Genomic DNA, 18339 nt, shown 5'->3' on the forward strand with positions numbered 1-18339 from the left:
AGACAAGCTGAGACATCTAGCCTGTCGATTAGCAAGCCAGTAAACAGCACCCCTCCATGGCCTCTGTATCAGTTTCTGCCTCCAGGTTTCTACCCTGTTTGAGTTCCTATCCTGGCTTCCTTCAGGGTGGACAGTGATATGAAAGTGTAAGCCTTTCCTTCCCAACTTGCTCTTGGCTGTGATATTTCATCACAGCAGTAGTAACCCTAAGAGAAAACCATAATGCCACTGAGGGGAGTTAATCTGAATCAAGAATCAGGCCCATTAAAACAGTGTCTTTGGTTATAACTTGTTGCACAAATCCTAATTGGTCATATAATAAAAACCCAGAGCCAGATATTGGAGTAAATGCTGACAGATCAGAGGAAACAAGCCATAACCTCTCACCTTGCCAACTCCTCAGCCGATCCTGTCTCCACTAATCCTCTGACTGAATGCCTCTGAGTCCTCAGCCGAAAGGTTTTCTAGTTCCTGTCTCCTCACACCTTATATGCCTTTCTCTGCCCAGCCATTTCACTTCCTATCTCAACTTTTCTAGTGCTGGGACTAATGGTGTGTGTGCTTCCCAAATACTGGGGTTAAAGATGTGTGCCACCACTGCCTGGCTCTGTTTCTCTCCTAGACTGAATCAATCTCATGTAATCCAGGATGACCTTATTGGTGAAATTATTATGGCCACTCCACGTAGTTAAAAGGAAGATTTATTTAGTGGGTAACTTACAAATAAAGGGATAGGTAGGTCACAAGGTCTGGGGAAGGTGTATCGCAGTCCAGCGGTGTTCTCTGGAGCTCTGCTCGGTCAACTTTCACCATCTAGGGTCCAGGAACTGAGAGCGCGCTGGCCCATCCAGATCTGGGTCTCCCGGTGCCTCCCTTGGCCCCGCCTTGTAGGTGTGATAGTTGCCAAAGCCTCAATGGGGGTTGGAATTTCCAGATCAAAGCTGGAATGGCTACCCACTACATGACCTCGAACTCACAGAGATCCATACAGATCTCTGCCTCCCGAGTGCTAGGATTAAAGGTGTATGCCACCACTGCTTGGTCTCTATCTTTAATCTAGTGGCTTGTTTTGTCCTCTGATCTTCAGGCAAATTTTATTAGTGTTCACAATATATCACCCCAATAACTCTTACACCTGTGGTTTTTAAAAGTGTTTGTAGGCATTTGGGGCCATTGTTTCATAATAATTTGGTGGCACAAGATGGGATAGTGTTAATAGTCTCCTATGTAAGATGAATACACTGATCTTAGAGATGAGAAATCACCCAGGGATTGTGAGGTCAACTGGCTGGATCTAGGACTCAGCTCTGGTCTCTTAGTCTAGGAGAAAAAAAAAAATCACTTTTATTTTTTATTTTCTTCTCACACTAGAAGACTCTTTGCAGAAGCAGAGAAACACACACTCTCCTTTGCATCGTTTACTGGATCTTCAGTCTGAGGTCCTGGAAGCACCCACTGGCTGTTCCTCTCAGTGTATGCAATGCTAACGCCTAGCCAGAGTCCTGGCTGCCGTCTGTCTTCACAGCTCAGGAGTCTCTTGGCTCTGTTCTTGGGATGACACTTGAGCCCTGGGCCTGATGGCCATGGACCATGTCTTCTTGCCCTATGGGGCCAATTGGAGGAATTCAGGGGTTCTAGAAAGCACCTGCAGAGTCTCTTGCAGCTACTTTCTCTTGCTCTGCCATTTCCCCTCTAAAAACAATCCCATAAACTCAGTTTCATTTCCCCAATTGGCATGGCATTCTGTGGAGCTGGATGGGTAATTTCTTGACTAGTCCTGCAGGGACATCTGTACCCTTTGGCTTCTTCTGGCTGTTTACAGGGGTATTACTTAGAGCCAGCTCTTGGGAAGGCTCACATGCGGAATCATGGCCCTTTCTCAGTCTTTCTTACCATTGGCTGCTGTCCTGTGATTTCTACTAACATCACTTGGGCCCTGAAAGTCACCCTTTTACTTGCTTTGCTGTGCTTCAGCACAAAGAAAGCAGCTCCATTCTGTGTTATTTCTAGAAAATAATATTCTAGCATGGCGTCTTCCTTCTGATTACATTTCATCCTAATTGAAAAATCTCAGGCTATCAAAATCATTTACTCCTCTAAGGTTTTTTTTTTTGACCATGCTGCTGTACCTTACATTACTTTATACTATTCAAAGAATTTAAACTGTTCACACTGCCATGCCATTTGGACTGTCAGTACAGAGCAGAACATGGTATGTTTCATTTTCCATCCCAGGAAGGGATAGCCATACCAGTGTGGCTCACATTGTATTTTAAAAGCAGTGATAATGGTAGTTGCTCACTACTGCACCCTAACATCTTGAATTGGGCGAGAGAGGAATATGCTAAAAAGCTGCTCTCCAGAAGATGATGGAGTCTGAAGAGATTACAGGTTGCAAGGACCAGCCATTAAGAGGGTGAATGAGCCTGTGGTTTTCAAGCTCTGGTGAGCAGATGTGTCCAGCTAATTTCTTAGGAAAACACCAGCAGAGCAGATTGCTCATGAAAAGTCTATTCATAGGAACTAATTGGATGCCATGCTCAGTTTAATAGGAAAAACAGTGCAACCAAAACCCATGGAGGGAAATGATGAAGAGGCCTTTGGCTTATTCCAAAAATAACCTTAGGGCCAGGAGAGTCTGCTGCTGTCAGTCTGTGAGGTGGCCCCAAATCTGCAGTGTTCGTGGAAGGAAGTAGAGGAGTTCATGAAGCAGAAGCCAGAAAAGTGACACTTGAGCTTTCTACAGCGTCATTACACAGAGTAACTGTAAATGCAGGAAGGGCCCAAGAGATACTGGCTGGGCGTAAGCTCATAGTATGGCTTGGGTTCCTGTGGCTGGAAGGTTGAGAGGTGGCTCTATTAGTCATTGTGCTGTGAAGAACTGTTCTTTTAACAGTTTTCATTCTTGGGGTGCACCTGGTAGGCGTCTAGATTCAGTGTATGGAATAGGGAACCTGCTGCTCCATGGGGAGGGGCAGGAAGCTGTTAGAGTTTGAATCCATTAGTTGCTGCTCTCCTTGCTCTCCTTGCTCTCCTTGCTCTCCTTGTTTGGTTCTTACCATGGCAAAGAAGACACTGTGGTAGATGACTCTATGGCATCAGGAGTGTGTACTTATGACTCTTCAACTCCCCACATGCTGAGGAACAGGAAACAGAGGTGGCCTACTCTCCAGTGACCCATTTCCTCCAGCTAGGCCCTGTGGTGATATATTGTGTACCCTAATAAACTTGCCTGAGGATCAGAGGACAGAGCCAGCCACTAGATTAGACATAGCGGTCAGGCAGTGGTGGCACACACCTTTAATCCCAGGACTTGAAATCTCATGCCTTTGCTTGGAAAGCACACACACCTTTAATCCCAGGAAGTAGTATGGCAGGGCAGAGAAAGGTATTTAAGGCATAAAGAAACAGGAACTCACTCTCTTTGGGCTGAAGATTTCATAGAGGTAAAAACTAGTGGCTGGCTGTTCTGCTTCTCTGATCTTTCAGCTTTCACCCTCATATCTGGCTGTTTTTTTTTTTTTTAAATTAAAAGACCATCTAAGATTTGAACAACAAGACCCCACATCCTAAAGGTTCAACAGCCTCCCAAAACTGTGACCAGCTGGAGGCCAAGTGTGATGATGTGGTACACTCTTCCATTCCATGAGGAACTTTGCATGTGCCGAGTTGTTCATCTGGTGTGAACCAGCATGCATTCTCTGTTGCTCAGAGTAGATCTGCATTCATGGGGTGCTGTGCCTGGAGACTGCTTAGTAGGTTAGTCACCATCTATAAATTTAGCACATCTTAGTGATAGCTGAGCATTTATCAAATCTCAATTAAAATGGGGAGGAAATAAAGTTTATTTCATGAAGGAAGATCTGTTATTACATTTTAGACAGGAGTTTCTTTTTCAGGTTGACATAGTTTGTTTTTGTTTGTATTTGAGACATGATCTCACCAAGTAGCCCAGGATGATTTTAGAATACAGTAATCTTCCTGCCTTAGTATTGTGACTGCTGGGATTACATGTCTAAGCTTCCATGCCAGGCTCCCATATTACATGTCTGTAAATGGATATGTAAAGTTTTCCTATTATATTTTTTTCCTGTAACTTAGAAAAGGAATCCAGCTCTTGGTCCTGGGCTTGTTTTGAATGCTCTCCATGAAAGTTTAAGGATTAGGGGGGACCCTCAGAAGAACATTGTTGGAACTCAATTTTAAAACAATATCAAACTCACAAACTTGCTTTTATCACCATGTCAAGGTTATACTACTTTTGTGCATCTAGAGAGCTATGATGTTCACAGCAGTTTTGTTCATTAAAAGAGTTTTCTAAGAGTTTCTACTTTTATAAACATGGTGGTGCCACCAGAAGATGCAGTCCTTTTGGTTTTCCCACAAACCACTTTCTTAGGGCCACCTGCTGAATGTGGCACAATTTCACTGAGCTGACTTACAAAGGCTCTAAGCATTTCAAGGCTGAGGCAGGAAAATCATGAGTTATAGGCTAGCCTATAACTATGGCTACATAGTGAGACCCTGTCCTAAAACTTACCAACTGACCAACATCATAATTAACAATAAGCAATAACAACAAAGGAAAGTGTCTTTAGACTAAATTTCATACTTCCCACTCACTTCTTGGCAATGGCCATAGTTCCATTGATGGTATGCATCCATGACCTAGGACAAGGCTAGTCACCTCATATTTCTAGGCAGGTCACACATCACTGTTGAAGAGCCTATGGCAAAGCAAGGTTCTGAACAAGATCCAGTTAAGATCCAATCAAGATAGTATCCCTCATCAAATGGCCTCTCTAGAACCCGGCTTTGGATTCAGAATTCTTTCATATGAATGCCTTGGTGCCTTGCTAAGCCATGGTGTCCCCTCTTGCCACTACAGTCACAAGGACTCTTTAGGGCATATGGACTTGAGGCTTCATGAGGAGGTGAACAGCATGTCTTTAGAGGGAAATATGACAGCGTGAGCAGCCTTGACTGATGATGGTAACCGGCCATTGGAAAGCATCTGTGTACTTCTGGCTTTCCAAAGGTCACATCTGTTTTCTCACGACCCACCTCTGGTATTTAGAGAGTACATAAATATAACAACGCCCAACTTTGGGCTCTTGTGTAGAGATGTCTTTGTTAGTAATGCTCCACGCGTCCCTCCTGACTTGCTTCATTGTGTTGGCAGATGACATTTTGTCTTTTGGGTTCTCTACATTATAATGTTGGAAATTATCCGAAGGATGTTCCCGTCTCTCTGGCAAGGCCCCTCCCCTTGTGTATATTACTAAGCACAGGCAGAAATGGAGACAGATGTAGGCAGCAGGTTTCATGCTTCTCCCCTAGAAATCAGCGGCGGTGCTGGGATTGATGGTTGCACGGGTCCAATGGTGGTGGTGATGGAGGGGTGGAGGAGGTGGTATGAGGGATGCTAATGGTAGCGATGATGACCATGGGTGGGAATGATGGTGACAGAAGTGGTTGATGAGGATGGTAGGGTCGACGGAGATGGAATAGCCGATAATGATGGTAGAGGTGGCTGTGGTGGAGGAGGTGGTGGTGACACAGTAGTGGTGTTGGTAGTGGTTACAGGAGGTGCTGGTGCTGGTGAGGTAGAGTTGAGGTGCAGGAATGACGATAATGACATCAACACTGAGGAGGCAGTGGATCCAGCCATCCCCTGCCATTGGTCAGTTACCAGTGGGGATCCTCCACGCCAGACCTGAGCTTGACCCTGGACCACACATGCAGGTGACTGACTCTCTTAGCATCAGAATAAACATTCTTCAGAGAGAGCTTTTTGCGGTTTTGAAAACCCGAGGGCTTAATAAACTCTAGCCAGAATGGAGTAGGCTGGCCAGTTACCTCCCTGGCCGCCTCCATGATTGGTATTTAGTGAAAGAACCTTGTCTGTCTGTCTGTTTGCCTGTTTCAAGACAAGGTCTTTCTATGTAGCTCTGGCTATCCTGGAACTCACTATGTAGACCAGGCTGGCCTCAAACAGAAGCTTCTCTTTTATTTGCTGTGTAGAGGTGAGGGGTGCTTCAGAGTGCCTAGTGAAGCCCTGTTCACTATTACTCTTTTGGTCACTCACAATGTAATTTCTTTTGCATGATAATTTCTTTCCTTGGGAAGAACAGATGCTCCAAACCACACATTCTGCTGAAATATGTCAGAGCAAATCAATGACCATGCATCAAGAATGAGGAAACAGGCTTCCTGCTGAGTGGGCAAGCGTCACAGCTAAATGAGTGCTGGTGTCCCAGAGCTTCCTGTGCTCTCTGGAGGCCAGCTGCCCCTTCATACCTCATCCAGATGATTTCCCAGGCCACTGCTCCGTGCCATGAGCTTTGAAGAGTACATTTCCAGAAATCCCCCTCGTTGCTCACCAGAGGGATCTTTGACCCTCAGGAGCCAGGCTTACCCTAAGCGGCTTAGCACTAAGAATTTGAAGAAACCAAATCTCCACATTTATGCAGAAATCAAAGACTAGTAGAAGGAGCCAGGGAGTTAATAACTTCCTGAAATAATAAGCAGCTTGGGATTTTACAGCTGATTTTGTAAGTGGAGAAATGGAGATAAAATCACTCATAATCATACTGACTGCTGAGCTCTTAATTCTGCTCTGGTTTAAAAAGACACACACAGTTGTAATCACAGAGTACAGAGACTGCAGATATATAATCTTGCATCCTGTTTTTATCCTGTAGTATTCAAATATTTCCACACCGCTTCTCTAATTGTTCTATCTCACAAGCAAGAGTACCAAGGGTGCCTCGCCATGCCCCTAGAATTGGATCCAAGGCTGGTTTTGCTTTAATGAGTTTGTTTGTTTGTTTTGGCTGTTCAGTACTTTCTGTGAGAAAAAGCAAAGAGGGTAGGAAATGAGCTGTTGGAATGGTGGGTATTGGCACTAAGCTTTGAGACTTGGAGTTCAAGACTTGACATGGCCAAGGGGCTACCAGCCTCCCTAGAGAAAGATGGAATGGTGAGGAGCAGAGCATAGAGGTGGGAAGATCTTGGGCTTAATTTTTGAAACTCAAAGCAGTGCAGCTAATTAGGAGGATGCTTTAAATGTTCCTTAAGCTTCAGTCTTTCATTTGCAAAGTAGGACTTGCACACCTGCCTTGGGGTTACTTTAAGAGTTAACTGACTGTCACACGCCACACATGGCTCTGCTTATCACACAGTGGCTGTTTTTCTGTCTTATTCAAACAGAGACTCAGATTTATGGATCTATGGAGTACTTATACAGTGCCTAATGTGTGCCTGGCCTGAGCTAGATGTCAGTAGGCAGGTAGTTATCGCTCAGCCTGGTAGATCTCACTGTCATGAGGGGTCTAGACACATGAGCAGGGAGATGGGACCCCTGTGTGATGGGGATGTAGGAACAGGGTGACTCCAAGGAAGTTTGTGGAAAAGCCTAGAGGCTGACATGTAAAATGACCAAGATTCAATTCCACCTTTGCTATAACACTCACTTTGACATGTTGGGCAAATCATTTAGAGTTCTGAAATCTGCTTTCTATATTTGTAATCCTACCCTGAAAGTTGTGGAGTTCAGAAATAATATACACACATCACTGTGCATGCATTAGATGCTCAGAAATGCTTAATGCATTTGACATCTACAGTGCCCTGATGGCGGCTGATCTTTATGAAAACGACCCCAACAAACTCCAATATTCTGAAATGTCAAAGATTGGCTCCATTGTGCTTGAGATGGTCGGAAATACATCTTATTACAGTCTAATCCTTGCAAACTGGCCATCTATGTGTGATATGTATGCTAATGAGAGTTAGAATATGCAGCTCTCAAGAAATTGCATTTCTTGACTATTATGTAAAAGGCAATGAAAAATGACTGGCGAAGATGTTGATGGCTGCAGCCGGAGAGGCCCCATAGGATGTAGACTGGTCACCAGTCTCTAAGAATATTGCTCATGCCATGTATGCTGTCATCCCAGGGGAGATGCGTAACAGGAATTCAATCTACTTAGCAAGATGTCTTTATGTAAAGTTTCTGCTTCATCAATACTTATTTACATATTCATTCTTTTATCTGTTGTCTTTCACTGGGTTTCCATAGTGCAGCTTTCGAAACAGGTACTCATTATTGATGGGCTGAGGGTAGCAGATGACCCTCATTAAACATTAATAAATTTATACAGATGGTAATTCATCTTTATTGTCAGTTTCACGGGGCCTAGAATCACCAAGGAGACAAACTTTCGTGTGTTTCTATGAGGGCATTTCCAGAAAGGTCTACCTGAGGATGGAAGACCCACCTGCATTGTGGACAGCACCATTCCACGGGCTGGGGCTCTGGGCTTCATGAGACAGGAGAAAGCGAGCTGAGCACCAGCAGCGTTCGCCCCCTTCTGCTTCCTGACTGGGGATGCCATGTGACCAGCTGTCTCCAGCTCCCACCACCATTCCTCCCCCCAGTCAATGAACTAAAATAAACTCTTTTTTAGGGGGAGGGTGTCATGTATTTTATCACAACAAAAGAAAATTATCTCAATACAATGCAGTGACACAAATTCTCTTGCTTCAAGGTAGAGTGAGGTGATGGCCGGCATCTCTGCCATGAAAACCTCTGTGTAAAACTTGTAATATGCCCGGGATAGATTTTGTCAATCAGAATGTAGTCTTTAATACCTGATTTTGCTTACTGCTTGTTCACACCTTTTTTTTTTTGATTAATTTTGAATTTGTTCATTTATTTTTGCTATTTACAAAGTGCAAACAATATTCTTTTGTCTTTATCATATCATTCCTGTTAAGTGACTTGCCAGCTGCATTTATTTGGCACCTGTACATGCAACATATTCTTAATGCTGGCCCGGAGCTACCAGCTGAATTCACATTCACCGTATTGACAGAATGTTCAAACAACAGAGAATTAAAAGGAAGAGAAACCAAGGTGTCTTCGTCAGTGTTCTGTTGCTGTGAGGAGACACCATGACCAAGGCAACTCTTACAAAAGAAAGCAGAATTAAGTGGGGCTTGCTTGTAGTCTCAGAGGTTTGGTCTATTATCAGCATGGTGGGAAGCATGTTGACAGGGAGGCAGACATGGTGCTGGATAGGTAGTTGAGAGTTATATGTCCAGATCCACAGGCAGCAGGAAGAGAGAGACTCTGGGCCTGGCTTGAGCATTTGAAAGCCCAAAGCCCACCCCCAGTGACACATGTCCTCCAACAAGGCCACACCTACTCCAACAAGCCACACCTCCTAATCCCTGTCAAGTAGTACCACTCCCTAATGACCAAACACTCAAATCTATGTATCTAATGGGGGCCATTTTTATTCAAACTACCACAAAAGGGAAACAAGCTCTGTTTCCTTAACCACTGGGCCAAATGGAGAGGAGGAAAGTAGTTGGGGAAGGGGGACTTCAGAAAGGCACAGCAGGATGCTGGCTAATCTATTTTAATGAAATTGACTTGTTTGGAAATCCCTCTGCATGTACAAGAAAGTCCCAGGTTGAGCTTGCATTTGTCCCTCATTCTGTGTCCCTGACAGGACCCACATGCCACTGTAAATTTTTTCCTGGCTACTTGATGGCAAGCTATAGCCATGATGCCTCATTACCCTCCAGGACCAAGATGTGTGTCCATAAACAAGGTTATGTCCCCAGGTCACGGAGCTGTAGCCTTCAAGTCATGAAGTCAACTTTGACATAGGTCTGATGTCCCTTAGGAAGAAATTGGGGTCCCTGGAGAAGAGGTTACTTCTCAGATTTAGTTCCTCTCTGACTCCCAACCCCAGCGACTCTCCTCCCTCCCCAGCCCCCTACTCCTGTCTCCCTTTAGGAATACAATTGCCTGCAGCTATGGCCTTGGATGTTTGGAGGAGTGAAGACCTTGCATTGTATCTGAGGACCTGTAACTCAGGTCCATCTGAGGCTTCCACTTCCTTGAACCTATGCTGTGTGTTCTCTGCACAGTGTCTTGCCCTACTTTGGATGGCCACCATCCTCACTGACATGCTGTGGTTTTAGGCTTCACTACCTCAAAGCTCTCATTTTCTTTTGGTACTGATACATCTTATAGGGGGATTACTTAACAAACCCCGGGAACCTGCTCACCACCAACCCTCCTCTCTGCTTCTTCTCACCAGGAGGCATTTTGTCAGCATGATGCCCAGGCCCCAGTTTGCTACAAGGGGATGAACATGACCATTATTATTGTTTGTTCTGATTCTCAAGTTATCTCTCTGATCTTTGAGTTTCTTAGGGGTCTCTTGTGTTCTGTTGACACATCCTCAATCTTCCAGCACTTTCTAATGTTTTGGTAGAAGATGTGCTAGACTCATTTCATCCTGCTACTGCCTCAGCCCTGGGGCCAGCAACTTCCTCAGCAGCCCTGCTTCCTTCCAGAGGATGACATTTGCAAACCTGATGTGGGCCTAGTGTGCTCATTGCTCCTGGGCTGGTTTCTTCCAGCCTTCTGAGTAGAACAGATAGAAGAGACCTGGAAATGTATGCCCATGTACATCTGTGGCTATCTCCACAGCTACTGTGAGTTTGCATATAAAAAAATGAGCAACTCTTGGTAGGACTTCTGTATTTGGACAGTGTGGTCAGTTCACACTGTGGTAAGCACAAAGCCAAAGTCAGCACAGCCAACATGGGAAAGATTCCTTACCTGTCGTGTGAAGGAGATCACAAAGCGACTTCCAAAGCAATGATCTCCCCAAACAAAGCGTGGGGGTTTTGTTTAGCAGGGGAGTCTGTCCATATTCATATGGGGAGGGTCACTCCTGAACATGCTCAGGTTAAGATCATAATTGAAAAAGAAAAGTCACAATGGGAATTGTGGCAGCCGCCTTTAACCCCAGCACTAGGAAGGCAGAGGGAGGTGGATCTCTTGTGAGTCTGAGGATAGTCTGCTCTATATAATGAGCTCCAGGACAGCCAGAGCTATGTGGGGAGACCCTGTCAATATATATATAAAGGCTCAAGTCACATATGTGAAAGATTGACATGACAGACAGACATGCCCCTGGGCATGCTTGGATTGCTCAATTTTAGCTGAAAATACAGGGAAGGCTACTTTTAAGAGGTCTATTCACCCAGTAGTCTATCCCTGAGAGCTCTTGCTTTACCTGGTCACTAATTTTTCCACTGCCAGGACAACACAAGTCCTTTCTACTCTTCTCTTCTCCTATAACTATGTAGCCCAAGCTAGCCTCAAACTCACACAACCCTCCTTCGTCAGGCTCCTGGCAGCTGGGATTACAGGTGTACACTACTCTGCCCCACCGAAGATCAGTGTAGTGCTGGGATGTGTCAGGTGGTCCATTGCTCTTGATGCTCATGTGTGCACCTGTGGGGACTGTAATGCCAGCACTATGTAGGAACGAAGTGGAGAGCTCTCAGGACCCTGGCAGGGCAGAAGAAATAGAAATGGAGGAAGCTGAGAGTGTCAACACCATTAGGACAATAGGACGGGTCCTCAGTAAATTCCTGGTGTGGTTAGTCTCCTTTGTCTGTTTGACTAGATTTTGAGTCACCAGGAGATGAGATTCTGGTGTGTCTTTGAGGGCTTCTCCTCCCACCCCCCAGCGGTTTAACTAAGGCAGGAAGACTGACCATGGATGTGGGAGGTACCAAAACCCCTAGTGCAGGGATTTCAGCATGAATAGAAAGGGGAAAGAGGGTTCATCTGGCCCCTTGCCCTGACTGTGGGTACAGTGTGATCCCAAGCTCCTCCTTCCATTCTTCCCCGTCTTGATACATTGTTCCCTCCCTGTGAGCCCACATAGACCTTTTCTTCCTTTCGCTCCTTTTGACCAGCATTTTGTCACAGCAATGAGACAGTAATTAGTTCTACTCTCTGTGCAGTATCTGGACGTTGCTTTCAGGTCATTTGGTGGGTTTATGGGAAAGTCACTCTTTTTTTTTTTGGTTTTCGAGACAGGGTTTCTCTGTGTAGCTTTGCGCCTTTCCTGGAACTCACTTGGTAGACCAGGCTGGCCTCGAACTCACAGAGATCCGCCTGCCTCTGCCTCCCGAGTGCTGGGATTAAAGGCGTGCGCCACCACCGCCCGGTGGGAAAGTCACTCTTGGATGGGGACTTTCTCCAGACACTTGCCCATTGATTGGCTGCCTTCCCTTCATCTGGGCATGTGTGCTGGCCGAGGAAGAGCATGGGAGAAGGGCTGTATCTGCTACATTGTGACTGGTGTTAACTTGACCTGGGAAGACGGACTTGGTTCACAAGGTTGAGCTTGCAGAAACTATTAATGTAGAATGGAGTCCATGGGAATGGTCTCTAAGGCCCTTGGGATGCACAGGGGCATCTTGTGAACCTAGGAAGAGCCTCTGGAGTATTCTTAGGATATCACAGGAAGAGCTGCATGCACAGGACACTGGAACAGACTGAAGGGGAACATGGCCAGTGCTGACTGCCCGAGATCCTATCTTTCTGCAACAATATTTTATTAGTTTTTGAAAGAGGTTCTTGCTATGTATCCCAGGCTACTCTTGAACTCAAGATCCTCCTGCCTCAGCCTCCTAAGTGTGGTAAGCTACCACTCCTGGCTCAAGGATAACTTTATAGGAAGCTTTAAATTTTTCTAGGATTTGATTATGAACTAGAAGGGATTGCAATATCTGTAGCTTATTTTTAAAGTGGCTTTTATAGTGATTCATATTTATAACTTGTCTGAGGTGACCTGAGGTCATTAGAACAACTATAAGACCTACTATGTGACAGAGGGGTACAGTCAGCTCTGGCATGGGGACTATGTGCCTTCAAGGCCTGTGATTGGCTACAACTTGATAAGCACTATTTATTTATTTATGTATTTGTTTATTTATTTTGGTTTTTTGAGACAGGGTTTCTCTGTGTAGCCCTAGCTGTCCTGGAACTTGTTTTGTGGACCACGCTGAACTTGAGCTCAGATGTCATTTTGCCTCTGCCTCCTAAATGCTGGGATTAAAGGTGTGTGCCACCACTGCCTGGCTATTTATTCCTTTAAAATTGAAAACTTATGTTATTAAAAAATTGGCTTTGGGGCATTGATTTCTCAAAACTGTATGTATCCTATAGTGTTAGGGATGTAGCTCAGTTGGTAGAATGCTTGCCTAGCATGCTTCAAGCCCTGGGTTCAGTCCCCAGCACTGAGTAAACTGCATGTGGTGGCCTATGCCTCTAATTCTAGAACTTGGGAGATAGAGGCAGGATTGAAAGTTCACAGTCACTCTTAGGTGCATAGAGAGTTCCAAATTATCCTGGACTCTATGAGACCTTTTCTGAAAAACCAACCAACCAACCAATCAACCAACCAACCAATAACCTGCTCTTTTCGAATCCTTCAAATTTGGCAGTTTTCTCCCAAATGATTACCATGATTAAAAGAAAAAAAAAAAAAAAAACACTCAGCTGCCCTTCTGTGTGTGGGGCACAGTCATGACCCATGGAGCCTGGTAAACTACAGCCCCTGATAGCTGGGCAACCAAAGCGATGGAAAGGTCTTGGAACCCTGCAGAAGAAATCAACAGGCCTGGAGAGCAGCCCTCAGCCTTGGTGGCTCAGATGGAGCTGGCTGGGGCTGAGAGACCTCGGTTGTAGATGGAGCCGGCTGGGGCTGAGAGACCTGACCTGGGTTGTAGATGGAGCCGGCTGGGGCTGAGGAGAGACCTGGGTTGCAGATGGAGCCGGCTGGGGCTGAGGAGAGACCTGGGTTATGTCCCTGAGTTTCACAGCTCTTCTCCCTCTTTAACCTCTCTGGGTTTCCAGCAGAGACACTGAGACAGCGACTGGAAGACCTGGAACAGGAGAAAGGCCGTCTGCCCTGGGCTCTGCCTTCACGACAACCGCCTCTTGCCAGCTTCTTGGGCTACCTGGCAGCACAGACCCGGGTGGCCTTGCATGGAGCCACCCAAAGGTGAGTAGCTGTGGATGCCACCACAGTCTGCACTTGGGTCTCTTCTCTACTGTCCTCTCTCCATCCTGTTGTCACTGGCCATTCTCCTTGCTGCTTCTGGGGTCTTGCCTCTCTCCCTGTATCCTCACATTGACATTCCCACCTCTGCAGGGGCCTGCATACTTCCGGTGTCTCAGACATAAGCACCAGACGTCATTTTGTACAAATCCCAGTCCTCTGAGGATTCCTCCCTAGCACTTGCCTCCCTGTAGAGTGATGACCCTGGGCTTCCTGTGGTCAATAATACATTTATTAACGTCATCTTTTTATCCTTAAAGAGGTACTGTGTTTTTATCCTTGCCTTGGTTAAGCTTATTATGGATGATGGTTGGTTTGGGCTGTCAACTTGGCTGCATTAAGAGATGTCTTAGACCGGTGAACCGCACTCATGGGGCCATGGGGGCAATTCTCAAGGTGAGTGACACCTGGGACAGTTATCAGGAGAAGAAAGAAGGCTGAGGACAAGGCTGCATGCATGCTCATGCCTTCTCCGTCTCTGTGTGTGTGTGGCCGCCGCTATTCAGCTCACATCAGACTCCAGCTTCTTTGGCCTTTGGACGATGTGGACTCAATGCTAACAGCTCTCCAGGGAGCTTCCAGGCTTCCAGCTCTGGCTTGATTCTGCTGAGGTGTCCAGCTTTGTGGGCTGAGCAGCTCCTGTTTCTCTGTCTCTGCAGCATGCAGGCCGCCGTGGTTGGATTAGCCAGCTTCTAGCATGTAAACCAACCTAATTCCTCTCTTATAGTACATGAATTCTGTTTTCTGTTTCTCTGGAAAACCTTGCCAAAACATTCTTTTAATGTTTTTTATTTTATTTTTTTTAACCTGTGTACCTGTGTATGAAGTGTATGTGTATATGTTTTTTTGCATGTGTGTGGGTGCATATGTATGTGTGCATATGGAGGTCCAAAGTTGACATAAAGTATCTTCTTTGATTTCTCTCTACTTTATTGAAGTGGGGGTCTTTTGATGAACCTGGATCTCATTGATTCTGGTTAGTTTAGTCAGCCAGATTGCCTGGGGGACCCCCTATCTTTGCCTCCTGAATGCTGAGATTATGAGTGGGCCCCCAAGTCTGCCTGCCTTTTGTGTGGGTTCTGGAATCTGAACTCTGATCCTCAGGCTTGTGCAATAAGTCACCTCCCCAGACCCACTGTCTTGAAAGAGGAACTCCACTAATCTATTATTGCTCTTCTCCTCCTCCCGGATGCCTTGTCTCATGACCTCTGCCTTCTGTTACCTCAGAAACACCTCAGATCCCCATTCCGTGACCCTCTAATTCACAGGGTGCTAGCTCTGCTCATCTGTCATCTCTGTTATTCCCACTCACCTTTCCAACCTCTATCCCAAACCTTCCTCCGCTCTCTACAGTTTCCATCTGGGTTATTGCAGCAGCCTCTTGCCTTGCTGGATTTTCTGACTCCACCTTTGACCCTCATCCACCTCCCACAAAGCACTAAAGAGAAACCTCATGCTGGAATCAGGGGCCCCTGGGATTTCAGGATGCACCTTGTGCTCTGAGTGGGACCTCCAAAGCCTCTGTGGTGCAGCCTCACCAGTGCCCAGCATCTAACGGGTCAGCACCAGCACCAGCTTCCCACACAGCGGAACCTTGCTCAACTCTGTGATTGCTTACGGGTCCTGGTGCAGTCACTAGTGGTTGCTCATCCTTCAAGTAAAGCCACCATCCCCCCAACCCTCTGCCTGTCAGTCACACATCTCACCGAGACTTCCTAGAATATCCCGAGTGACAGTGTCCTCGTCCGAAGCCTCTAGTCTGCTGCCTTGAATATCCCCTCACTCTGAAGGATGACTGTCCCCAGAGGAGGACTACACTATATTTACCTTTCCAACTGACTTTTGCAGGAGTTCCATATGTATACATGTTTATATAGGTTCACAAGCATATATGTGAACACAGAGAGTGGGGGGGCGGGGGGAGAGCTGGAGGATGAACCTCCACACTTCCTACTCACCTCATCAGAAACTGAGGGATTCTGTCTTCCTCACTTTCGTTGTATTTTATTCTTGGCTCTTTCTTTTGTCAATTTCACCTGTCCTGTTATTACCGTAGCTAGAAACTTGATATCTGCTTTGCTATATCACAGTTTTACAAAGCACTTGGGCATGGCTACGTAGCTGCTAATAATTAAAGTCTGTCTTTGCGTGTGCCAGCTGCTCAGTGGCCTGAGAAGTTTGTCCTCCCCAGGGCCAGCTGATCTGGAAGGCTCCCCAGGAGACAGTAGCTCCTGCAGTCCTCACAATGACCACCAGGGGGACCTGGACACAAACTTCTCAGGAGCCTGGCCTTGAGTCCAGGGGAAAAAGGCTGTTCTAAACGCTGGGGACTTTTCCTGCAGAAATAAAACAGTTTTGTTAACATGGCCAGCTTTCAACACGAATTAGTAACTCAACTAAGTACCTCTTTACCTTTCTGGGATCAAGTGTTTCTATGAGAATCTGATGAAAGCAATGTATGTTCCCATATTCAAACGGCCAGGGGTCATGAGAGATCATCAGATTTGAGGCCCTCCCAGTCACTCTGGCCAGAGGAGGAGGAGGTGTCTCAGCATCTCAGGTTATGAAAGTTTAGAGTAGTATTTAAGGGGATGTAAATAACTCCGGAGTCTACCAGCTACTTAATTTTTGTTGTCACTTATTTTGAAAATTACTGTTCAACTTCTTAAGTAAACTTGTGGCTCCCCCCCCCCCGAACTGTTTATATCATCACCCGAGTCACTAGGGTTTGGAGGTCACTGCATGCTCTAACAATGGCCACCAGTACTCACACTGTCTTCCTGGTGTTAATCTTTGTTGCTCAGTAATGGGGTCAGTCCCTGGATGAGGTGGATGCTGCTCCTTGGTTCGAGATAGCTTTTTTGTTTGTTTGTTTGGTTGGGTTTTGGTTTTTTTTGAGACAGGGTTTCTCTGTGTAGCCCTGGCCATTCCTGGAACTCACTCTCTAGCCCAGGCTGGCCTCGAACTCACAGATTCCCACCTCTGGTTTTGTTCTTTGATGGTCTGGTAAATCTACTTCTCCACTTTGTTAGAACATCCTGGGTAGATAGCACAGCCATTGGGGGAAGTTCTGATTTGTGTGTGTGTTTTTTTCATAGCCCTGTCACTCTGGGATGCCAACCATAGGTCAGAGTCACAGTTTGGATCCCTAGTCTGCTGTCACAGCAGCTCCCTGACTAATGGAGTCAATGTCCTCTGCATTCAGGTGTTAGTATGCTCACTGTCCTGTGGGGCACACGGTCCCCACTTCATGGCCCATACTCTGGCTTCAAATGACCTTCATGTGCCCTATATACACACAGAATATCATTTATCAGAGACCTTACCCCCAGAGGATAAATTAAAACACATGGGAGCAGAGTCTGACAAGGATAAAAAATGAAAGACAGGCAGGATTTCCAGTCTTACCACGATAGAACTCTGGCACTGTCCAGATGTAACAGCTGCTGCTTGTCTGTTCCCCTGAGACGGGACCAAAACTGTAAGTATAGGCTGGCAGCATGCCACCCTGGACTGCCCAATTTTCCTTTCTTCCCTCTCAAGCATGCAAGCCTTTGATTTCAGCTGGATACCATGGCAGACTGTAGTGTCACAGGGCTCCGTGACCCTCAGATTGGAACGAGTACCCAGGGCACTGAAGGAAAACTCCCAAGACGTTAGCAGGGAATAAAGATGTCGTCTGTGCATTCTGCAGCCATGCTTTTCTCTGTGGCTCGTGATCAGATTTTACAGGCAGACTTCATCCCTTCAATGATCGATGGGCAAGAAACCAGACAGAAAGAAAAAGCTTTCCCCACAATAGGGCTGGTCCTAGTGGGCACCAATCTAAACCCCTGAGGCTGAGAGTAATATCTTAGATCTTAGACACCCCCACCCACCCTGGGTCCCTGCTAGCACCAAGCAGCGACATCCCATGCTGCTGCAGGTTTTTATCTTCCCCCGAGGGGTCTGCTCATTTTACATACTGATTAGTTTATAGCAGCGATGCCAATTTGCTCTGCCATGAGGGAATCACATATTGAGTCTTAACGAATATACAGAAAAGAGTGTATAGCAGAAGGGAGACTCTGGGGACCAGAAACATGGAAGATGGAAACCTGTCCCTGCTTCATAACTGAGGCATGTGTCCTGGGGCCACCCCTGGCTCTCCATGGATCTCTTTTCTGCCCCAGGAGCAGGAGTATGAGAGACAGAAAGAGGAGTGTTGGTTAAGCACAGGGCTTTTCTTATGGGTTAAGTAATGGATGTGATTAACCATCATGCATACCGTTAGTTCCCAGCCACGCACCTGTGGCTTCTCTGTGCCGCTGATTTTGCAGCTCTGCGTTGACTTCCTACACTAGCTCCCACCTCGACCAAGATGGCACCGATTCAAGAAACTCAGGGAACT

General features: G+C 46.1%; 1 protein-coding gene across 1 annotated transcript in view; it reads left to right on the forward strand.

Annotated features, from left to right (window-relative positions):
- Nucleotides 1-18339, forward strand: part of Disc1 (DISC1 scaffold protein) — a 207416-nt gene that overhangs the window by 51036 nt on the left and 138041 nt on the right. Inside the window, exon 4 of the mRNA XM_028889789.2 lies at nt 13745-13892. Coding sequence (XP_028745622.1) covers nt 13745-13892 — 148 coding nt within the window. The remainder of the gene's footprint in view (nt 1-13744; nt 13893-18339) is intronic.

The sequence above is a fragment of the Peromyscus leucopus genome, chromosome 5 (assembly GCF_004664715.2).
Source record: "Peromyscus leucopus breed LL Stock chromosome 5, UCI_PerLeu_2.1, whole genome shotgun sequence".
NCBI lineage: Eukaryota > Metazoa > Chordata > Mammalia > Rodentia > Cricetidae > Peromyscus > Peromyscus leucopus.